The sequence below is a fragment of the Apis laboriosa genome, unplaced genomic scaffold (assembly GCF_014066325.1).
Source record: "Apis laboriosa isolate Shangri-la unplaced genomic scaffold, ASM1406632v1 scaffold17_cov146, whole genome shotgun sequence".
Taxonomy (NCBI): Eukaryota; Metazoa; Arthropoda; class Insecta; order Hymenoptera; family Apidae; genus Apis; species Apis laboriosa.
The window spans coordinates 1,984,223-2,005,070 of NW_025222181.1; the positions used below are offsets into that span (position 1 = coordinate 1,984,223).

The window sequence follows — 20,848 nt, forward strand, 5'->3', positions numbered from 1 at the left end:
AAATAGGGATGGATTTAAAAAAAAACCTTCTCGAATTCACCGTATCCACCAAACGTTATTCGATTCGAAGAGAATTTTAACGTAAAAAAAAATTCCTAACCAAAAATTTTCCTCCACGATGATACGCGTGATAACAACCAAAGAAAGAAAGAAAAAAAGAAAGAAAGAAAGATAGAGAGAGGAACGTATATAGTAGCCGCAGCTGCGGTATCCAAGTTTAAAATTATATTCGCGTGGCGTCGACTTCCGTTGCTTGTACGATCCTAGAGATAAGGATCGCGCGCGCCTACCGTGACCACGGAACAGGGAACGAAAGATAGCGGTACTGGTTGCGGAGGGTTATTGTGCGTTGATCGGTTACGGCTCATCAGCTGCCGCAGCCTCTATCTTCCTCCAAGGCCTCGAAGAAGGAGGTGGAGGAGGAGGGACGGAGGTCCCAAGGCGCCAACTTGGTCCTGTTCCGCCTTCGTCATGTTTCCCACCTCACCTCCAATACACTTGAACGCCTTGTCTCGCCATTCAACCGTCTCTTCCTTGATTACCGTAAATCTTCAAATTACCTGTAAATACAAATTGGCCGGGCCCTTTCGACGACACAACTCGTCCCCGGTGCCTACTTTAGAATCACTCATTTTCCCAAAAATTTGAAAACGAAGAATTTATTGAGGAGGCGTATAAACAAATAGGTTATGGTTCACTGTATGCTTCACTGGTAATAATTTTTACCGCTAGTGTAGCGTGGCGCTAGTGTCAATTTCTGCGTATACAAAGTGTGTCGAATTGTGCTCGATCGAATCGTTGTTACAATCGTGTTTTTCCATACAATTCTCGTATCAAATATAGGAATACGTTAAATGAGATAGAATTTGCGATACGAAAATATATCTGGCCAATATATCTGACAAGTTCATCGAGTAGTGCAGTGGTGGTGAATCGTTTGGGGATCGTTTCCAGGGAGGGGGGGGGGGAGGGGATTTTGGAAAATCGTTGTTGTTTCCAGATGGTAAGTGCAAAGGGATGTCCTGGTGGCGCGCAGGGGCGACGAGGACGGCGGGTGAAAGAGGAAGGAAAGAGGTGACGGGTACGCGAGCCGGCGTAAGATTAATGGATCCCCATTGTCGGCATTTTTTCAAGCGTTTTAGGACTACTTTTGAGCGCAGGAGAGCGTCTCATTTTTCAAAAAGTCCGTCTCTTCTCCTTGGGCCCCTTTTGCGACGGAAAAATCGCAATCGATTCGGCCCGCGCTAATGGTTCCGAATTAAGCGTGGCTTCGGCTAGAGGAAGAAGAAGAAGAAGAAGAAGCCGATCTATCCAATCGTGTGCCAGGATTACGCAAGGATTCGTTTCCCTCCGTGATGCAACGCGGAATGTGTGACATTTGTGCAATGTCTGGTTGCACGGCTTCACTCGGTTTAATCGAGAGTTTCCTGCGAGTGGATCTTGCAAGTTCTCTTCAATGTGTAAACGTGAAATATGTAGATCTTTCAATTCATCTTATAAAGTTTCCGTTATAAGATTAATTGTAACGATAAATTCGTTAAGGTAAGGATAATCGAGATTGGACATAATTTGTACGCCTTTGCATCGCCAATATGTTTCTAATATTAGCGTTGCGAGGATACTAGCGTTATGACGTATCTATACTTCTTTCTTTAAAGTTATATCAAGAGTTAGAATCTTCAAAAGAATAAAATAAAAAGAAAAAATCGAAAATATGACGTTCGAAAATGAAAACGTAAGTGAAATTACCATTTTCAATAATCGAGATTGGACAATTCTACGTCGCTTTTACATCGCCAATACCTTTCTAATATTGGCATTGCGAGGATACTAAGCGTAGAATCATCAAAATAAAATAAAAAAAAATCATACGAAAATGAAAAATCTATCTACGTAAATGAAATTACCATTTTCAATGATCGAGATTGGACAATTCTACGCTTTTACATCGCCAATACCTTTCTAATATTGGCATTGCGAGGATATTAGGGTAAAATTTTCAAAATAAAAAAAAGAAAAAGAATCACACGACGTTCGAAAATGAAAAATTTATCTACGTAAATGAAATTACCATTTTCAGTAATCGAAATTGAACAATTTCTATGCTTTTACATCGCCTTTCTATTCTATATTTAATATTACGAGGATACTCGCGAAAAATCTTGAAAATAAAATCATACGAAAATGAAAAATCTATCTACGTAAATTACCATTTTCAATAATCGAGATTGGACAATTTCTACATCGCCAATATTAGGATTACGAGGATATTCGCTTAGAATCTTCAAAATAAAATAACAAAAAGAATCACACGACGTTCGAAAATGAAAAATTTATCTAATGGTAAATGAAATTACCATTTTCAATAATCGAGATTGGACAATTTCTACGCTTTTACATCGCCAATACCTTTCTAATATTAGCATACTCGCGTAGTTCAAAATGAAATAAAAAAAAAAACAAATCTATCTACATAAATGAAATTTTCAATTGAAAATATCGAACTGGTGAACATCTTTCCACGACGTTTTGGAGAGCTTCCGGGCTTGGGGGAAGGATGTCACGCCACGAGGGGGAGGGGAGGATGGCCGCTAACGACTCCGCGAAGCCGCGAAAGGTGATGAATCACTTTTACGACTCACTTACGGCCATTCTTCCCCGATCCGAGGAGGAGGCCGACTGTCCGTAAACCCGCTATAAACGTGCCTTTTTTCACCTCGTCCTCGGCCGCAACACCCCGCAAATTACCCGTGTCAGCCGTAAATTGCTCGCGGGTCACGTCGCTAGATGTCGATAATTACACACTCTTCTCCCTTCCATTTTTCTCTCGAACAGCCTGCCATCTTTCGTCGAAAACTTTCGTCCTCGAACTTTCACTCGATATACCATATTCTCGAAATACGTATTCTCAAATAACACTTTTCCCTTTGTTTGTCCTTTTTAGAAGTTTTCAGAAAATTTTTCACTCCAACGAGAGTTCTTTTTACTTTCTCTCTCTCTCTCTCTCTATATATATATATATATATATATATACTCGTTTCTCGCGCTCGTGTGGCGAAAAAACACGTGTTCCCGTTGTAGTCGAGGCGGGGAGGCAGGGTTTGGAGGGAGGAGGCTGATTGCGCCTTTCAGCGGCTCGCGTCGATTCCGGACAGGAGAAGTCGGCGCTCGTCGCCTGTCGGCCGGCGAAAGACGCTCAATCAACGCTTTTTAGGATGGGCGGTGGTTTCTCTCTCTCTCTCTCTCTCTCTCTCTCTCTCTCTCTCTCTCTCTCTCTCTCTCTCNGGACGAGCAAGATCGAACGACTTCCGATTCGACATTTTTTTTCTCTCTCTTTTTTCTTTCCAAAAAATGAAGGATAAAAATTCCTCGAAGGACGAAAGTCTTGGAGTTCTCTTCGATTTCAGCGGAGTTGGGGGAGAGGGAAAGGGAAACTCGGAGGGAAAGCTCCCTTCGCGAAGGGAGAGGAGAGGTCCTTTGGCTGATTATCACCGCCGTCGCTTGGAAAGAAGGAGGTGACTGGGTTAAGGTCGGGTTAAACGGCATCCGTGACCTCGACAATTACCGATTCGACACCCTTCTGGAGGACAGTTTGCATACAAGGAAAACGGTTCATTGTTCGGACAAACGCTCGGCCCTGAAGAAACGCGACCCAGAAATGTTTCTCTGGGGCTAATTGCTTTCCAACGACCCTCTCCTCCCTCTTCATCTCAGTGGGACGAACTATATTTGGATAGACGAGGAAGAGGAAGAGGAAGAGGAAGAGTTGAATGGAAATTATTGGATTTCGATTTCATGCGAAAAAATTCTTTGTGATCTTTGAAAAAATGTAACGAGTTTTTTGCCTCGCTGGTTCGAAGTTGGCTGTGGAAGGAATAGGCGAAAGGAGGTAAAGAGGTTAGGCGCTGCGTTCGCCTCGAGCGCCTCCCCCCTCTCCTGCTACTGTACTTACGTTTTTACACGGCCTTCTCGAGAAAGCGTTAATTATTCCGTCCAGAAACCGTCGTATATTGTTACACTCGTTGCTCAAGAATTAATTTATTTATCCGCCAAAAAAAAAGAAGGGGAAAAAAACGAGAACCAATTTTCCAGGCTGCGATTAAGATATTTAATAAACTTTTTATCCCTCGATCGTAAGTAAGAATTGATTTTTCGTGTCTCGCTTCGCTTACGATCAATACATCTGTGGGTATTAATTTTTTAAGAATTCTAATCGAACAAAACAATTATGCAAAATAATTAAAATTATTTATTTATTCTTCGCAATATCGCGACACGATTTTCACGCGAAATTAACCGTGAAAAAATTAATAATCGAGCACGTATTCCTTTCGACAAATTTCGACGAAGGAACAATCTTCCTTCGCTTCCATCCCGTCCCCATTCAGAGGCGAGACGCGTCGAATCAAAGAGGGATGTCTCGAAGGTGTCCCCAGGAGGACAAGGTCCCTCTTTTCACGTCGACGAACGCGGGATCGTGACTCAGCAACGAAATAGAATCTCCGGGGAAACGGGTGATCCGCTGCCAACACCTCCTCGCGGCAATATACGGCAAACTGATGTCGCTTCGGTCGAGGTTATGGACACGCGTGAATCCCGTGTCGAATCTCGTTGGACAAATATTTGGAATATATCGTGTATATATATATATATATTCTGTGAAGCGGAGATCGATCGATCCCCGAAGATTCCACGCCTGTTTCGAAAATCTCGTATTTCGAATCTCGTTTGTGATAAATATTTAGAATAACGGGAGAAATGGAAAGTATTGCAAGTGTTTAGAGTTGAATTTTTTGGAAAACGTTTAAAAAAATTTGGGATAGGAGAAGTTGAATTTTTCGACGATTTAATAAAAATTGGTTAATAAAATCGATGATGAATTCGTTTCGAGAGAGCGTTGAAGTATTAGAAGAGTGATCGTTTATTACGTGGTGAACTTACGTAATAAGAGGTAGGGGGGGGGGGGAAAGATCGATAAAGCGAATGATGTGTAATTCTTGTACGAGATTAACTCGATGTTTTCTTCGGTTGCAAGTATTTTCCTTCTCCTTTTTTCTTTGTGAATAATTTTCCGCGATGTAATTAACCGCGCGAGGGTTTCCTATTCTCATAACGCGTTATTAATTCATCGATGTAGATTAGCATGTATAAACGGATGGACACGTACCGATTATCAGTATACACAAGTAGCATAAACATTTTAATAAGATCCGTAAGAAAATGTTTCCTTGAGTAGAATCCACTCGTTTCTGTTCTCCATGAATCTTTCTCAAGTGTCTATAAGAATTCTTATAGACAATATACTATGAGAATGCAAGATACTAATCGATCAATAATTAGAATAATTGGAAAGGAAAATTAAATTAGAAAAGATAAAAAGATAAATTAGATAAATAAAAATTTTTTTTAAGTAGAATTCATTCGTTCAAACTTCTCCATAAATTTTTGTCAAGTATCTATATATAATATAAGAATACTCAACTCGATACTAATCGATAATTAGAATAATTGAAAAAAAAAATTAAATTAGAAAAGATAAAATAAAAATTTTTCTGCCTTAAGTAGAATCCACTTGTTCCAACTTCTCCATGAATCTTTATCAAGTGTTTATAAGAATTCTTATAGACAATATACTATGAGAATTCAAGATACTAATCGATAAATAATTAGAATAATTGGAAAGGAAAGCCAAATTAGAAAAAAAATAAATAAAAATTTTCCTCTCTGAATCTTCCTCAAGTGTCTATAAGAATAAACAATATACTATGAAAATTCAAGATACTAATCGATAAATAATTAGAATAATTGAAAAGAGAATTAGAAAAAAATAAAAAATAAAAATTTTCTTATCTTAAGTAGAATTCATTCGTTCCAACTTCTCCATGAATCTTTATCAAGTATCTATAAGAATTCTTATAGACAATATACTATGAGAATTCAAGATACTAATTGATAAATAATTAGAATAATTGGAAAGGAAAGCCAAATTAGAAAAAAAATAAATAAAAATTTTCCTCTCTGAATTCTCAAGTGTTTATAAGAATTCTTATAGATAATATACTATGAGAATTCAAGATACTAATCGATAAATAATTAGAATAATTGGAAAGGAAAGCCAAATTAGAAAAGATAAAATAAAAATTTTCCTGTCTTAAGTAGAATCCATTTTCTTCACGAATCTCTGTCAAGTATCTGTAACAATTCTCAATTCTGTTCTAATTCAAATTAATCCTTAACCAATTCATATCGATTTCTAGTAATCAATCATCACGAAGAATCGGAAGAAAAAATTAGAAAAAAAATAAATAAAAATTTTCCTCTTCAAATCTCTGTCAATTGTCTATAAGAATTCTCATAGACAATATACTGATCGATCAATAATTAGAATAATTAAAAAGAGAAGCCAAATTAGAAGAAGGATAAAATAAAAATTTTAAGTAAAATCCATCGTTCGATACGCGAGAATAAATATTTTTGAAAAATCCTTATTCAAACACTTGCACGACATTTAAAATACGCAAAACTCCTCCACGAATTCTCCACGTCCGTATACTCGAAACCCCCGCCCATAATCGAAGAATTAGAGGGAGAAGAGGCAAATTAGAAAAAAAAGGAAAAAAATTTCCGCCAATCTACGATCAACAAGTTAAAGGCGTAAATACAGGCCGGTAAATAAAGCGATGAAAGTGATAAATCGCGACGGTTCCACCACCCCTCCTCCTCTCCCTCCCCCTCCTCCTCCACCCCTGGCCCGTATCGCGTTATTAAAACTTTCGTAATGGCCGATAATAAGCGGAGCCGGGCCCGGGTGGATTGATATTAAATCGTAAACTAGCGAGTTCCCATTTATCATTATATCACGGCCGGAAACTCGCCTCTGCCCGCTGCGAAACTTGGCCGAGGAAATTCCATCGAAACGGGTTTCCACTCGGGAGGAAAGCCTCTCTCTCTCTCCTCTCTCTCTCTCGAGTCGATGCAAATCATCGACGTTTTTCCTCCTCTTTTGCGATCGAAACGAGTTGTTCCAGGAGGAGTGGAAATGGAACTCGATATTGGAACCAGTTTTCAGAATTGAGCATTGGATTGGCAGCAAAGTTTATCAGGATTCGTAGGCAGATAAGAGAAACGGAGATTTTGTTTTTTACGTGTATTATTTATGGAAAATTCACAATTGAGTAAGTTCCTTGGCGAATAATTTATTCGTGAGCACAATTATCCTGTCGCGTTTCATCCCCTAAATCCATTGTTTTTCAAACGCAGAAGAGTGGCACAAAAAGGAGGAGGAGGAGGAGGAGGAAAAGCTCACCCTTGATTCCCTTGGCACACGTGGCACGGCTCTCATGTGCGATCTCTCGCGATAATCGTCATCATCATCGGGAAGGAGAGGGTGGAAGAGGAAACGAAGAAGGGGAGAATCGTCGTTGACGAACTGGAGGGGTGTGTAGGAGGGGGATGTAAAAGGAGAGAGGGTGTCGTGGCCGGGAAAAGTGATTGATCGTGTTTCGCCGGAAGGGAGGAACGAAGAAGAAGAAGAAGAAGAAGAGGAGGAGGAGGAGGAGTCGTTTCGAGCCGCGAAAACGAGAAGACAACGTCCGCGCCGACCCTCTTCACCCCTCGTTTCACGTCATCCGCAAGACCCTTCAGGAACCGTCCGGCAACCCCCATCGAGGTGGCGTTCCGTTCTCGAGCTCGAGAGCCGGGAAGTGGACCGTAAGAAGAAAACTAGAAATAAGAGGAGGAAAGGCCAAAGAGGGGAAAAACTCGTTCCAAGTTTCCTCTACTCTCCTAGAGAATAGTCTTTGTATAATTCGAACGTTTCTTCTTCGGATAGACAGCCAGACATGGCAAATAACAATGGAAGAAATGGTACAAGCATTCACTCGATCTTGCCTTTATTATGAAACTTTGGAAATTTTGGAAATTTTCCATCCTTAATAATAACGGTCTCGAGCCAGGTAAAAGTAAAATGCGAATCGAGTGTGTATATATATATATATATATATATATACATATATATATTGTCAAGAGGAGCGAGAACTCTTGTGAGAACAGTGTCGTGGCACACCGAGGCAAAACAGAGTGAGTGTGCTCTTTGTGTAATGACTCGGCGCTTTGCTCCACGCAGCTGATCGCGGGTAGACGTACTTGACCGAGTGCACCGAGTGCACACTTGTGGAGCACTAATATAAACACGCCCGGTGAAAGAACGGCCATTGCTTTCGACACACGATCGCCGGCTTGCGCAACCGGTATCCCGATTATTATCGTCGCTACCCGTCAATGGATTCGATTCGAAGCGTTGATAACCCCGTTTTCATCGTCCAACGCGGAAACAAATCCTAAAATCCGAGAAATTTGCCCGATTACCTGTTCACACCGATTCTCGAGTCATCCTACTTTCAACCCCCTCAAGATACATATATATACATATATATATATATGTATACATATATATATATATATATATACAATAACAAGGCTAAACGGTCGATCGGGGCGAGCATTGACCAAGCTCGCGTAAGATGGATTTTGAGGAGGATGGAGGCGGGTTAAGGAGATCCGTAGGAGTGACTACATACCCGTTCTACGTACCCTCGAGTGGTGGCCCCATAAGGGCACGGGATGCACGCTGTCCGTGGCAGGGGTTGGTCTCGCGGCCGCGAGGAGTGGGGGGCTCCGAGAGCCGAGGAGAGGGGATTCCCCGGCACTCCGCGAGCGGTTCGAAGCCAGCCGGCCTCGTCCGACCTGGAAGGGAGCCGGGGAACAGAGTTGGCGGAGTTGCCAGACGGGTTTCTGCCGAGGCAGGACGAGCTCGCTTCCCATGGCTCTTTCTGACGGGGGCTCCGTTAAACCGACGGTGTTCGCCGATGTTTCTTCTCCTCGTCGTCGTTTCGAGTGCGAATAGAGATATTTTTCCGATCCGTTCGATATACGCGTCAACGCGACACATATACGGGTACGGCTCGAGGATCGAACTTTTCAACATTTGGATTATATTATAATATATTATAATTCCCCCCTTAACTTCCTCCCGAGTGTGTTTCGAGGACCGTGTGTGGGAGGATCAAGAGGGGAGAAGAAGGAGTGAGATTGGAAATTGTGCGTTCGAGAGATCGGGAGAACTCTGTTATTATAAAGTAAAAAGAAGTGCGCGGAATCGAGAGTTGTTGGTGTTGGAACCGTCGCACGAAGAGAGAGAAGTTGGTGCACCTGCCGCAGTGATTCCCGTGGCGCCACTCACGTGTTGCATGCGTGCCGCGCTATCCATCATGGTCGCGGGTTGGGAGCGGCTCTGATTGGTCGCCGCCGCGGTCACGTGGTATGGTAATTGGGCTCCGGTGGGCGGGAAGGAGCGAACGAGGCCGCGGAGCTTGGTGGAAGATCGCAAAAGTGGCGGAAGGAGAGGAGAGGATAAGCAGCTGTCCACCGGGAGTCTGCTGCTCTCCGTGGTCTTGCTCTTTTCGCTCGTTTTTCCTTTCCCCCTTGCTCTCTCTCTCTCTCTCTCTCTCTCTCTATTTCTCTCTCTTTCTCTCTCTTTTTCTCTCTCTTTCTCTATCTCTCTCTCTCTTTCTCTTTTTCTCTCTCTTTCCCTTTTCCGCCTTCGCCAGAGACTGGCCAAAGAGTGTGTGTGTGTATATGTGTGTGTGTGTGGTGTGTGTGGTGTGTGCGTGCGTGTGTGTTGCGTCGCCACCCTTTCCCTTCCGCTCGAAAAAGTCACCCCGACGGAGAGAGGGATGTCGGCCACAGTGCAGTGCGGTTCTGTTACAGTGTTCCGTTACCGCTTCTCGACTCGATGAATATCGTCATCAACATGGAACCACCGTGTTCTCCTCTTCTATGAATTAAAAACTAACTCGACTCGAGGAAGGGGGAACGCTTTTCTCCTCGACCGATTCGAGAGAGAGAGAAAGAAAAAAGAAAGAAAAGAAAGAAAGAAAGAAAGAAAGAAAGAAAGAAAGAAAGAAAGAAAGTGCGTTACGTTTCGAAAAAGGAGAGAGAAAAAGAAAAAAAAAGAGTGGTGTCAAAAGGGAAAGAGAAACGCTCGTGATAAAAATGAGCTCGTTCCTGATGAATCCATCCGCCGGCGGTGGATATCATCACCACCAGCACCAGCAGGCAGCGACCAGCCACCATTTGGCGGCCACCTCCGTCATGGTGGACCCAAAGTTCCCACCCAGCGAGGAGTACAGCCAAAGTAATTACATACCGTCCACGGGGGCCGACTTCTTCCCTCCCGCCACCGGTGGTGGCCACCACCTCAACCATCCGCAATCCCATCAATTGCAATACGGATATCACCAGCATCACCACCAGGCCGCGTCCACCCCTTACGGCGCCTCCTCTGCCGTCCAGTTGAACGGCGGTTACGCGGGATACGGTGGCTACTACGGGCCCCATCATCCCCATCACCAGGTGCACGCCGTGCATCACGCGAGTTTGCATCCGCATCACCACGCGGTGGGCGCCCTGGCGATGCCGCCCGAGGCGCAGCAACCGCCCCTCACGTGCCCATCCTCGATGCAGCAGCAGCACCAGCAGAATCAGCAACAGCAGCAACAACCACCCGTGTCCGCGTCCACGGTGCTTGGAACCACGCCGTTGTCACCCGGGATCATGCAGAGTCACGTACAGCCGCCGGACACCCTCCAGCATCATCAGCAACCGAGCCACGAGGCCACCGCCTGCAGCCCGCCTACTGCATCCGGCCAACTGCATCGCGACAATTCGCCCGATCTGCAACAACAATCGAGCGCCGGTCAACACGTGCAGGGAGGCCAACAGCAGCAGCAGCAACAACAGGGCCAGCAACAGTCACAGCAGCAGCAACAACAACATCATCACGTGGACGATGGATCCGATCAGGACGACGTGGAGGACGATCAGATGATGGACGGGTCGCCTGGAATGATGGAGGAGGAGGAGGAGGACGAGGAGAACGGAGACCGTGTGATTTATCCGTGGATGAAGAAGATTCACGTAGCTGGTGTCGGTGAGTTAAAATTTTCAATGGCCCGTTCATATATATATATATCCACTCGAGGTAGTCGTGTTGGTCCAATTTAGATAGTTTGATAGAGGAGACGTTTTTAGAGTAGTAATCGTGTCAATTTCAAAGTCGAGGATGATAGGAGGGAGAGGCTAATCGGTCTTCGTCCGACGGAACGAACGGCCGTCATGCGTCGTTTTATTACTTGTATAACGTATCTTCATTTTCCACTTTCGTAGTTAGTTAGTTAGGTTTTTTCGAAAAGTTATTTTTGAAAAATTGTCTACTTTCTTTCTTCGCATCACGCGACGAGGAATTCGGAAGCGAATTTAACTAACTAAACTGTTGCAACGCAAGGTGATGGGTTACGGAAGAAGAGTGATGGGCGCCGATTTATTATTGCACCTTTCCCTCTCGATCACCTGCGCGCGAGATTTTAGAAGCCTGTCCATTTACCGCTTATTCGGTCACGCCTGGTGTCGCTATTCTTCATCCCGTACCGCGCGTCAACTTGAGAAATAGCTAAGCGTTTAAGAACGACTCTGAACACGCGTTAGAAAAACGGACAAATCGACGGGAAGTTTGTCTTATATTGTCGAGGGGGAAGGGGATCGATTGGTGATCTGTCGATCGTAGATCGTACAACGCCGCTTCGATAATTTCCTTTCTCGTTTGCCACCTGATCCTGAATGGTCCTTCGCAAGAAGTTTTGTGTCGATTCATGGAAAGTCCTTTTTACTTGTTTCTTTTTTTGAATAGAATTGAAATTGCTAGAATATATCAGGTTTTATTTTACGGAATTGTAAAGATTGATCTTAACGTGCAATCGTGTTTTCGTTCGAACGATTTCCAATTACTTTTCAAAAAAAAGTCGTCCATCCTGGCGAGACATCGATTTCAAACTTTGTTCCGTGAAATATATAACAAATAAATAATCGATATGGAATATTCGTCGTTCCATTATAAATTTGCGTATTAACGTTTTTTACCGACTTCTACAAAGGCCGACTTCTTTTTTTCGAAAGGAAGGGAAAAGAAGAAAATAGTTGGTCGAAACGTATTATCCTGGGCTTCACGGCAGGCGAACGGTTTTGCTCGATACAGAGAGAGGTTGGAAATAGTTTATTGGGAACGTTTCGATAAAAATGGCGTGAGTCGAGGGTTCCTGTCCGCGGGAGGCATTTCGCAGAGGGATTATGAACGTTCAAAGGGAATTTTTGCAACGTAATATCCCAGAGAATTGGGCTGCCTTTGCAGCCACGAATTTCTATTCCCGGTTTTGACCGGGGAAAGTGGCTGTTCATTCCAGCTTGCAACTATTTTCGCTTTTAGCTCCGTTCTATCCCGGATAGTATCGCCGCCGAATATCATAATTCATATTTCCAGGTATAACAAAAAAAAAAAAAAGGTGGTATCGCCGATGAAAAAGAAACGTGCAGTAGGGCGTATATACGCGAAACGAGTTTTTAACGCGTCCGTAACGAAACTTCTCTTTTCGCGTGTAAATTTCTTTGGAACGAAGGTGTACAAGTGTATGATATGATAATAATAAGAAGGAAAAGGTTTGAATAAGTTTCGAAGATATAAGATTTCGAAAAGATACTGCAATTCTTCAAGCCTTTTGATCTACGATATATGCTTAAATAAAAGTTGTGGACAAATGATTGAAATTGATTATATATCCGTTTAAAATGATTTTCTATTTTTATTCTACGAAAAAATTCACTAAATTTAATAATCCTCACCTCACATATTTATTATATTAATATTTTATTTCAATCTCAAAAAGTTCCAATTAAAAATTTTATCAACTTCATTTACTTGTATAAAGGCTTGAAAATTGTAATATATATAAATCCAATCAATAGAAATACTTATTAAATTAAACTCAGTCCAAAAATATTAAAAATATGAAAAGAAACAAATACTTTCCTTGATATATCATACCATAACCTTTACTTCTTTCTCAATTCTATCTCAAAAAATCCTAAGATTTCCAACTTCCAAAATCTAAAAATCCTATCAATATTGTACAAAGGATTTGTACAAAGGAAATCATAAATCCAACTAATAAAAATATTTACACTTTTAAATCCAATCCAATATTAAAGATATAAAAAGAAAAAATTTATACCATAACCTTTACTTCTTTCAACCAACAATAAAATTTCATTCCCAGAAAACTAAATTAATTATCACTTTGTTTCTATCTCAAAAAATTATAAGACTTTCAAATGAAAATCTATCCTATCTATACAATAGAAATATATTGTAAATTGAACCCAATCCAATACTAAAGATATAAAAAGAAACAAATTCTTTTCTTAATATCAAGAGTTGTACAAATCCTCTTTCAATAAAGAAATTCAATAGAAATACTTATAAATTAAATATTAGTCTTGATATAAATATAATATATAATATAATATAAAAAATATAATCATGATAATATAGTCCTATTAAAAATATAAAAAGAAATAAATTCTTTCTTTGATATATATATAACCTTTGCTTCTTTCAATCAACAATTTCATTCTTGATTCAGAAAATTGAACCAATTATTACTTTATTTCTGTCTCAAAAAAATTTCAAATAAAAATCTATCAATATTTACTTGTATTATATAATTATATTAATTATATAAATCCAATAGAAATACTTACAAATTAAACTCAGTCCAATATTAAAAATATTAAAAAAGAAATTCTTTCTTGATATATTATTTCATAATCTTTACTTCTTTCAACTAACAATGAAATTTCATTCCCAAAACTGAATTAATTATCACTTTGTTTCTACCTCAAAAAATTATAAGACTTTCAAGTAAAAATCTATCTTATCTATCCAACAGAAATATTTATAAATTAAATCCAATTTAAAGATATAAAAAGAAACAAATTCTTGGTATATCATATGATCATATCATATGATAACCTTTACTCTTTCAACCAACAATGAAATTTCCAAAAAAATTGAACCAATTATTATTTTATTTCTACTTTCAACAAATTGTAAGACTCTCAAATGGGAATCTATTCTATCTATCCAACAGAAATATTTATAAATTAAATCCAATATTAAAAATATAAAAAGAAAGAAATTCTTTCCTATATCATATGATAACTTTACTCTTTCAATCAAGAATGAAATTTCATTCCCAAAAAAAACCAATTATTATTTTATTTCTACTTTCAAAAAATTCTAGACTCTCAAATGGGAATCCTATCCAACAGAAATATTTATAAATTAAATCCAATATTAAAAATATAAAAAGAAAGAAATTCTTTCCTTGGTATATCATAAGATAACCTTTACTCTTTCAACCAACAATGAAATTTAATTCCCAAAAAAAACTAAGCCAATTATTACTATCATTTCTACTTTCAAAATTTCCAAGACTCTCAAATGAGAATCTATCCAATAGAAATATTTATAAATTAAATCCAATATTAAAAATATAAAAAGAAAGAAATTCTTTTCTTGATATATTACGCCATAACGTTTACCTCTTTCAACCAACAATGAAATCTCATTCCCAGAAAAAAATCTTCCCCCTTCTTCGACGAGCTCTTCGAGACGAATCTACTCTACGAAGAGGTCGTGTCATTTTTATCGTCAGCAGTATCATTTTCGCGCGCAACACGATCCTCGTTCGAGTTCGACGTCCAGCAAAGTCTGGTATGCGCGTCCGTCGGTCTGTCGAGCCGGACTGCAATCTCTCTCCCTTCTGAACCGCTGTTACGAGGGACCGTCGGTCAGCCTCGGAATGGAATGCGTCTGCACAGATTCTAAACCGTACTCGGTGCCGTGGTGTTTCCTCTATCGTGGCTTCGGACCACCAAGAAACGCTTCTAGGCATCCGAGGATTGACGTTTGTCTGTGATACGGGCAATGGATCGATGCACGAGCGCCATCACCTTCGTTTCGTCTCGAGTCGACAAGAGATGCGATGGTACGCTTTGATATCGTGGATCACGTGGTCGTAATGGAAACGGTGGAAATGGTTAATCGTTGGTGAGAAGGTTAGGATGAAAATTAATAATTGAATTTGGGAAAAAAGGAAAATTGTGGTGCGGAATAGAGAAAGATCTTAAATATTGGATTAATGGGAAAAATTGAATTCTGAAATATGGATGAGAGAACGATACGATATTATTTCGTACGACACATCGTAACGACTCGCGAGAGAAATGTAATTGTATGTGTAAATGAGAGAATGATGATAATAGTTTGACATATTGGATAAAGAAAATTGAATAATACCGCGGAGACGGTAAGTGCAATTATAAATGCATTATATCCGCTGTTGATCTAAAGATTTTACAACTAGATCTATCACTCGAAGATTGATTCCTTCGTGATTGATTTTATTATTTGCTTCCTCGTGTAAAAATATATTAATTTCAAGTGTTTATAAAATTCTCGATATATCAATTATATCATTAGAATTTCCGTTTCTCGTTATTTGAAGAGAAGAGAAATAACGAAATAAATAAATAAATTAATCAGAGGAGTTGAAGAAATTTCAACTTTAATTATTACATTACTCGATTCGTCGCGTCGAATTTACTTATTTGCATCCACCATTTTTATTATTACGATCGCCTGCCAAGCAATTCAATCCAATTTCGACGATCATCTGGCGACACGGCCTTGAAACAATCGGCCTCTGCCGATTGTGAAATCTAGAGCCGGTTGTTCCACGCGTCTCTTCGAAGAAACGTCGTTGCACGTGTCATATTTTTCTTTATCCGTATACATATACATATGTATATATATATATATATCATGTATTCTACAAAGTCGATCAACGACGCAAGGCTTAAAATAATTACTGATTGCACGTCAGTCGAAGCACGAGTTTTTGGAATTTGCAAAAAAATTTTCAACCAACGTCATAGATCAAAAGCTTGCTTGGACATTTAAGTAATCAATTATCTGTTAATTTTTCTACTCTGTATATGTATATATATATATATACATATATATGTATTTTTTAATGGATGAGCTATTTTGGGATCAAATTTGAAAAAATTACACATTTTATTGCTCTTTCCACTTATACCTCCATTATTATCGTGGAAATCATTCGTTGAATTATTCTTGCCTTTGTTTATTCCTATATACGTGTTCCTGATAAATAGAAAAATATCGATTCTCGCATATTAAGTAAAAAAAAAAAAAAAAAAAAACCGCGATAGCATCGACGTATAATTGCTTGTATAATTGCTCGGGTATTTGTGCTGTGCTACTTCGTAATAATAGACGAGGTCGAAGCCATTACTTGATATTTACTAAAACTCGATGTCGTCTAAAAAAGAAAGAAAGAAAGAAAGAAAAACACCAATTTCGTTTATCATAAGCAATTCTCTTTCTTTTTCTTTTTTTAAATAAGTTTAATTATACAACTTTCGGATCGAGGCGGTTTAATTTTTAGAAACGCTTGCGTCATCGTTTCGTGACAACGATGCAAAATTCTCGATTCCGCGCTGTCGTTTCACAGGAAAAACTTTCAATTTTACTCCCTTTACGAAAAAAAAAAAAAAAAAANAAAAAAGGGAAAGAAATCACAATTTCTCACTCGTCGAAAATAATTCAACTCCCCAATGAAAAAACGAGAAGCAAAAACGAAATTAACACCGCCCCCGATCTCTGTTTCGATTATTTCAGCGAACGGCTCGTACCAGCCCGGGATGGAGCCCAAAAGGCAGAGGACCGCGTACACGAGGCACCAGATCCTCGAGCTCGAGAAGGAGTTCCATTACAATAGGTACCTGACGAGACGGCGACGTATCGAGATCGCTCACACCCTGGTCCTGTCCGAGCGGCAGATCAAGATCTGGTTCCAGAACCGTCGGATGAAGTGGAAGAAGGACAACAAGCTGCCCAACACGAAGAACGTGAGGCGGAAGAACGGGACCGGGGGCCAGGCGGCGCCCTCCGCCGGCAAGTCGTCCAAGGCGGGGGCGTCGAGCAGGCCCAAACTGTCGGCGGGGAACAACGGGAACAACAACAGCCAGCAGAGCAGGAAGAGCAACAACAATTCGCCTCCGTCGATGGCGGACGGAGGGATGGAATCGAACTCGTCTCAGCAGCAGCAGCAATTGGGCCTGGCCGACCCCTTGGTCCCCGACGTGCACGCCGCTCTTCCGCATACGAGCGTGGTCCACCCGAGCTTCCAAGGCCACCCGCACCCCCTCGCCCATCTCCAGGCCCAGCTGAGTCATCACCACGTGACCGGGATGATGGAGGGACCCCCGGCTGGCGGGCCGCTGGGCCACATCGGCTCCGGAAGCATCAGCCCCCTCGCCCCTGCGACCAGCCCCTCTGCCTCCCTCCAGGTCTCGGCCCCCATCCACCCGCCCCCGATCAAGTCCGACTACGGCCTCACGGCCCTGTAACATCCGCCCCTCGACAGGGACCAGGGCCGCTCGAAGATCGAAGAACCCCCCGTGCACGGTGGCGGCCGAGGCTTCGTCGCCGTTTGGTAGCGAGTGAAACGTAATAATAGGCTTCGTCGCCTGTTGCAGTTAGTTGCGGTCGATTGGTGTACGAGGGACGAGGTTGAATTGATATTTTATGATCGTTTTCTTCTTCTTCTTCTTCTTCTTTCAATTCAACAGCGATAACGTTCGAATTCGTTTCCTTCGATCGTAAAGGGGGGAAAAAATGTGTGAATCCGGATCTCTGGATCCATAGCTCGGGCACGAAGGGGAGGGGGGATGGCTGAGTCATCGTCATCCGGGCGATCCGGTACGAAACAAACGATCGCTTTTTTTCCCCTCCGGCTGGTTGGCGCGAGTCTGACGTCGTCGTCGTATCCAATCATCTCGTCTCGAGCCTGCTCGAGAGTGTTCGAGGAGTGCGGCGCGCGTGCAAGAAGCGTCGAGGAAGGTTGAGCGACGTTCTCGTCAAGTGTGAGGAAACGGGGTGTGAAGAAAATTTGGAAGGATGGGGTGGAAGGACGAGGGTTGAAAAAGTGTGGAAACGTGTGACGCGACGACGGATCGAAAGATGTATTATTGGAAAATTTGTTCGCTCCTTTCTTTTTCTTTTTTTCCGTTTTGCTCGAGAAATGGTGGTGGAAGATGATGTGTCGTTTCCGAAGAGAAAACACTGTCCGTGTTTCGGTTCGAAAGTCGGAGTCGCGAAGGTGTACATGTATATACACACGCATACACATACACACACTCATAGACAGACACACGTAACGTGCGCATGTATATAGCCGTGTAAAGAAAGTCGTCTTATCGCTATGTGATTTAAGTGCATCGTATTTCGTACGTATAATTGCGTAAGTGTGCAAGGTTTTTAGCGTCTTAAGTAATTTCGATAGGGAGCCACAATTTTAAACGCAATTTTACGATGTTTTCGTTCGTTCGTGAAGGAAACGTAAAAAACGTGATGCCCGAGTTCCGAGACGCGCGAGGAAGAAACACGGGAGGGGGGAGAAAAAGGAAGAAAATAAATGAACGAAAATATTTTAATTTCTCGAGACGAAACTTCTCTCCCGAGAGATTAGAAGATTTGTGTAATTTCAATTTACGCAGAGAGAAGCAAAAAAAAAAAAAAAAAAAAAAAAGAAAACCAAAGTTTCTTTTTCGTAGTATATCATTCTAAAAAAAGGGGGAAGGGGGAAGAATAAAAAGATACTCTTCTAATATCTCGTCCCCTCTCCCCAAGAAAAAAAAAAAACTATGTAATCAAACGTCTGGAGGGTTCCTCTTTAATTTGTCCAATCATCGTTAGTTTTACCGACGAGACTTGGCCAACTTAGGTTCGTTGTCCCGGCGCAAAGTGGAAACTTCCTGCGCTCGTCAGACATTGCGCGCGACGCGGACACACGAACGGACGGACGGACGGACAGAGTCAGAATTTTTTCCACGGGCTCACACTTATTGTAAATAAGCGATGGCGTAAATATCGTCTATTTTTATCGAGAGAAGTGATGATAGAGAACGACCAATGACGAGGATATAGATTAAAGGGAGAAAAAAGGAGGAGGAAAGAGAGGGATGCGTAAAAGGTGTTCATTCATTCGATGGGGAGGTTAAGCTAATCGAACATGGGGAGATTTCAAACATGCACAGAGTCGCTGTGACGATATACCAAAACGATGTTTTATCGGTTTATAAATATAGGATTCGTAGAGGTTAATTAAAAAAAAAAAAAAAAAAAAAAAAAAAGAGCATCGATGAGCAACCTGGATCATCGTTTTTTCCGAAACGAAATATTTCTTCGATTTCTTCTTTATTGTTACGAGCCGATGACGAAGGAGGAGACCACTCGAAGTATGAAGTATTGCACAATTATTTTTTTTTTTTTTTAAGAATAACAAATGATTTGTGATAATAATATAATATTTTGAGAGATTGATCTGGAAGAAATTAATCTGATGATTTGATCGATTTAATCTTTTCGAGAAAGAGGAGGCGGGGGACGAACGATTCAGGTTATTTGTCGAAGATGCGAAATGAAACGTTTGCCCGTGAAATGTTTGGACGGAACTGAGCGGGGCAATCTAGCGTGTAATTTAGCGACAGTTTTAAGCGAGAGAAGAAAATATAAAAAAGAAAAAAAAAAAAAAAAAAAAAAAAATAAGCGCACGAATTCAACGAAAAAACGTTCTATTAAGTGTGACAACATTATTATATTCCTTGATGATCATTCTATCGATAATTGTATATAGCCTGTACGATAATTTGAACGTATTCGGGCACAGTACGATGCTTTATGTTTATATTTGATCAAGTAGAGACAAGATCAAGATACAATCGTGAAGTAAAGTGAATCAATAAATAAATGTTTCGTAATTTACAATTTTCTCTCGAGATTAATAGAGAGATTATTACATTATTACATTACTCGACGATCATCATTACTCATACTATATACTTAACCATTGGAAAAATTTGGAATCGGAATTTCGGTCGGAAAGGGAACTTTGAGAAAAAGAAAAATTTTTAATTCTCTTTTTATCATTATCAAAAAAGATTGGAATAAATCGGTTAGTTTAGAAAATTGTAAAAATTCTGAGGGGGAAAAATCCGACGAAAGATTCCAAAATTTTTCAAATTTCTATTTTTATCCCTCTCTCTCTCTCTCCTCGCCTCTCTCCATTTTTCCTCAAACGATTCTCTCGATTCGATGATAACTCGATCTAATTTTCCACGAATATTTATTGTTTTGTTCGTGTTTCCTCCTTTCCCTCTCCCCTCGACGCCTTGTTATCGTCAACGCGTGAAAAATGGACATTTCGGTTATTATAGATTCATTATTATCCCGCTTATTTTTTTATCGGTTATTTTTTTCTTTTTTTTTTTCTTTTTTTTTTCCGCGCGACACATCACTCGCGCGGGAAACAAACGATAGCCGAACCGGAGCCGAGGTAAACTTGTTAGTTGACGGCGTTGACAGTATCTCATCCATATTACGTATGTAAAGTATGCGCGCATATATTTACCGGTTTACACGGTGGTGTCCTCCGCGCGTATAATAAATCATTTCCCATTTCGAGAAAGGGGGATACCGCCGATGGAAAAGGAAGAAAAAAAGGAAAAAAAAAAAACATCGACGGAGGAGATAATGCGTTCCTATGAATCATGGAATAACCGATAAAGCCGAAGCGACGCGACGCGACATCGCCTCGACATCGCCTCGAGTGGAAAACTTGACTCGAAAAAATTCCGTTTCCCTCGAAACGAAAATCGATCGAATGCAATTTATCGCAATTTATTATTACACGATTGCCCGCATGATCCAGTTACCTTTGAAAATTAATTTTTTCAAAGAAACATCCAACCAAGAGTTATCGATTTCTTATATCGAGACACCACGCGAGAGCTTGTGCACGATTTACAA

The 20,848-nt window shown here is 40.8% G+C and overlaps 1 protein-coding gene across 1 annotated transcript; it reads left to right on the forward strand.

Annotated features, from left to right (window-relative positions):
* The first annotated feature begins 8,775 nt into the window (after positions 1–8,775).
* LOC122711717 (homeotic protein deformed-like) lies at positions 8,776–19,588 on the forward strand. Its single transcript, XM_043930729.1, has 2 exons — positions 8,776–10,990; positions 16,658–19,588. The coding sequence occupies exons 1-2, from the start codon at positions 10,054–10,056 to the stop codon at positions 17,386–17,388; spliced, it is 1,668 nt and encodes a 555-aa protein (XP_043786664.1). The 5' UTR covers positions 8,776–10,053; the 3' UTR covers positions 17,389–19,588.
* Positions 19,589–20,848: the final 1,260 nt, after the last annotated feature.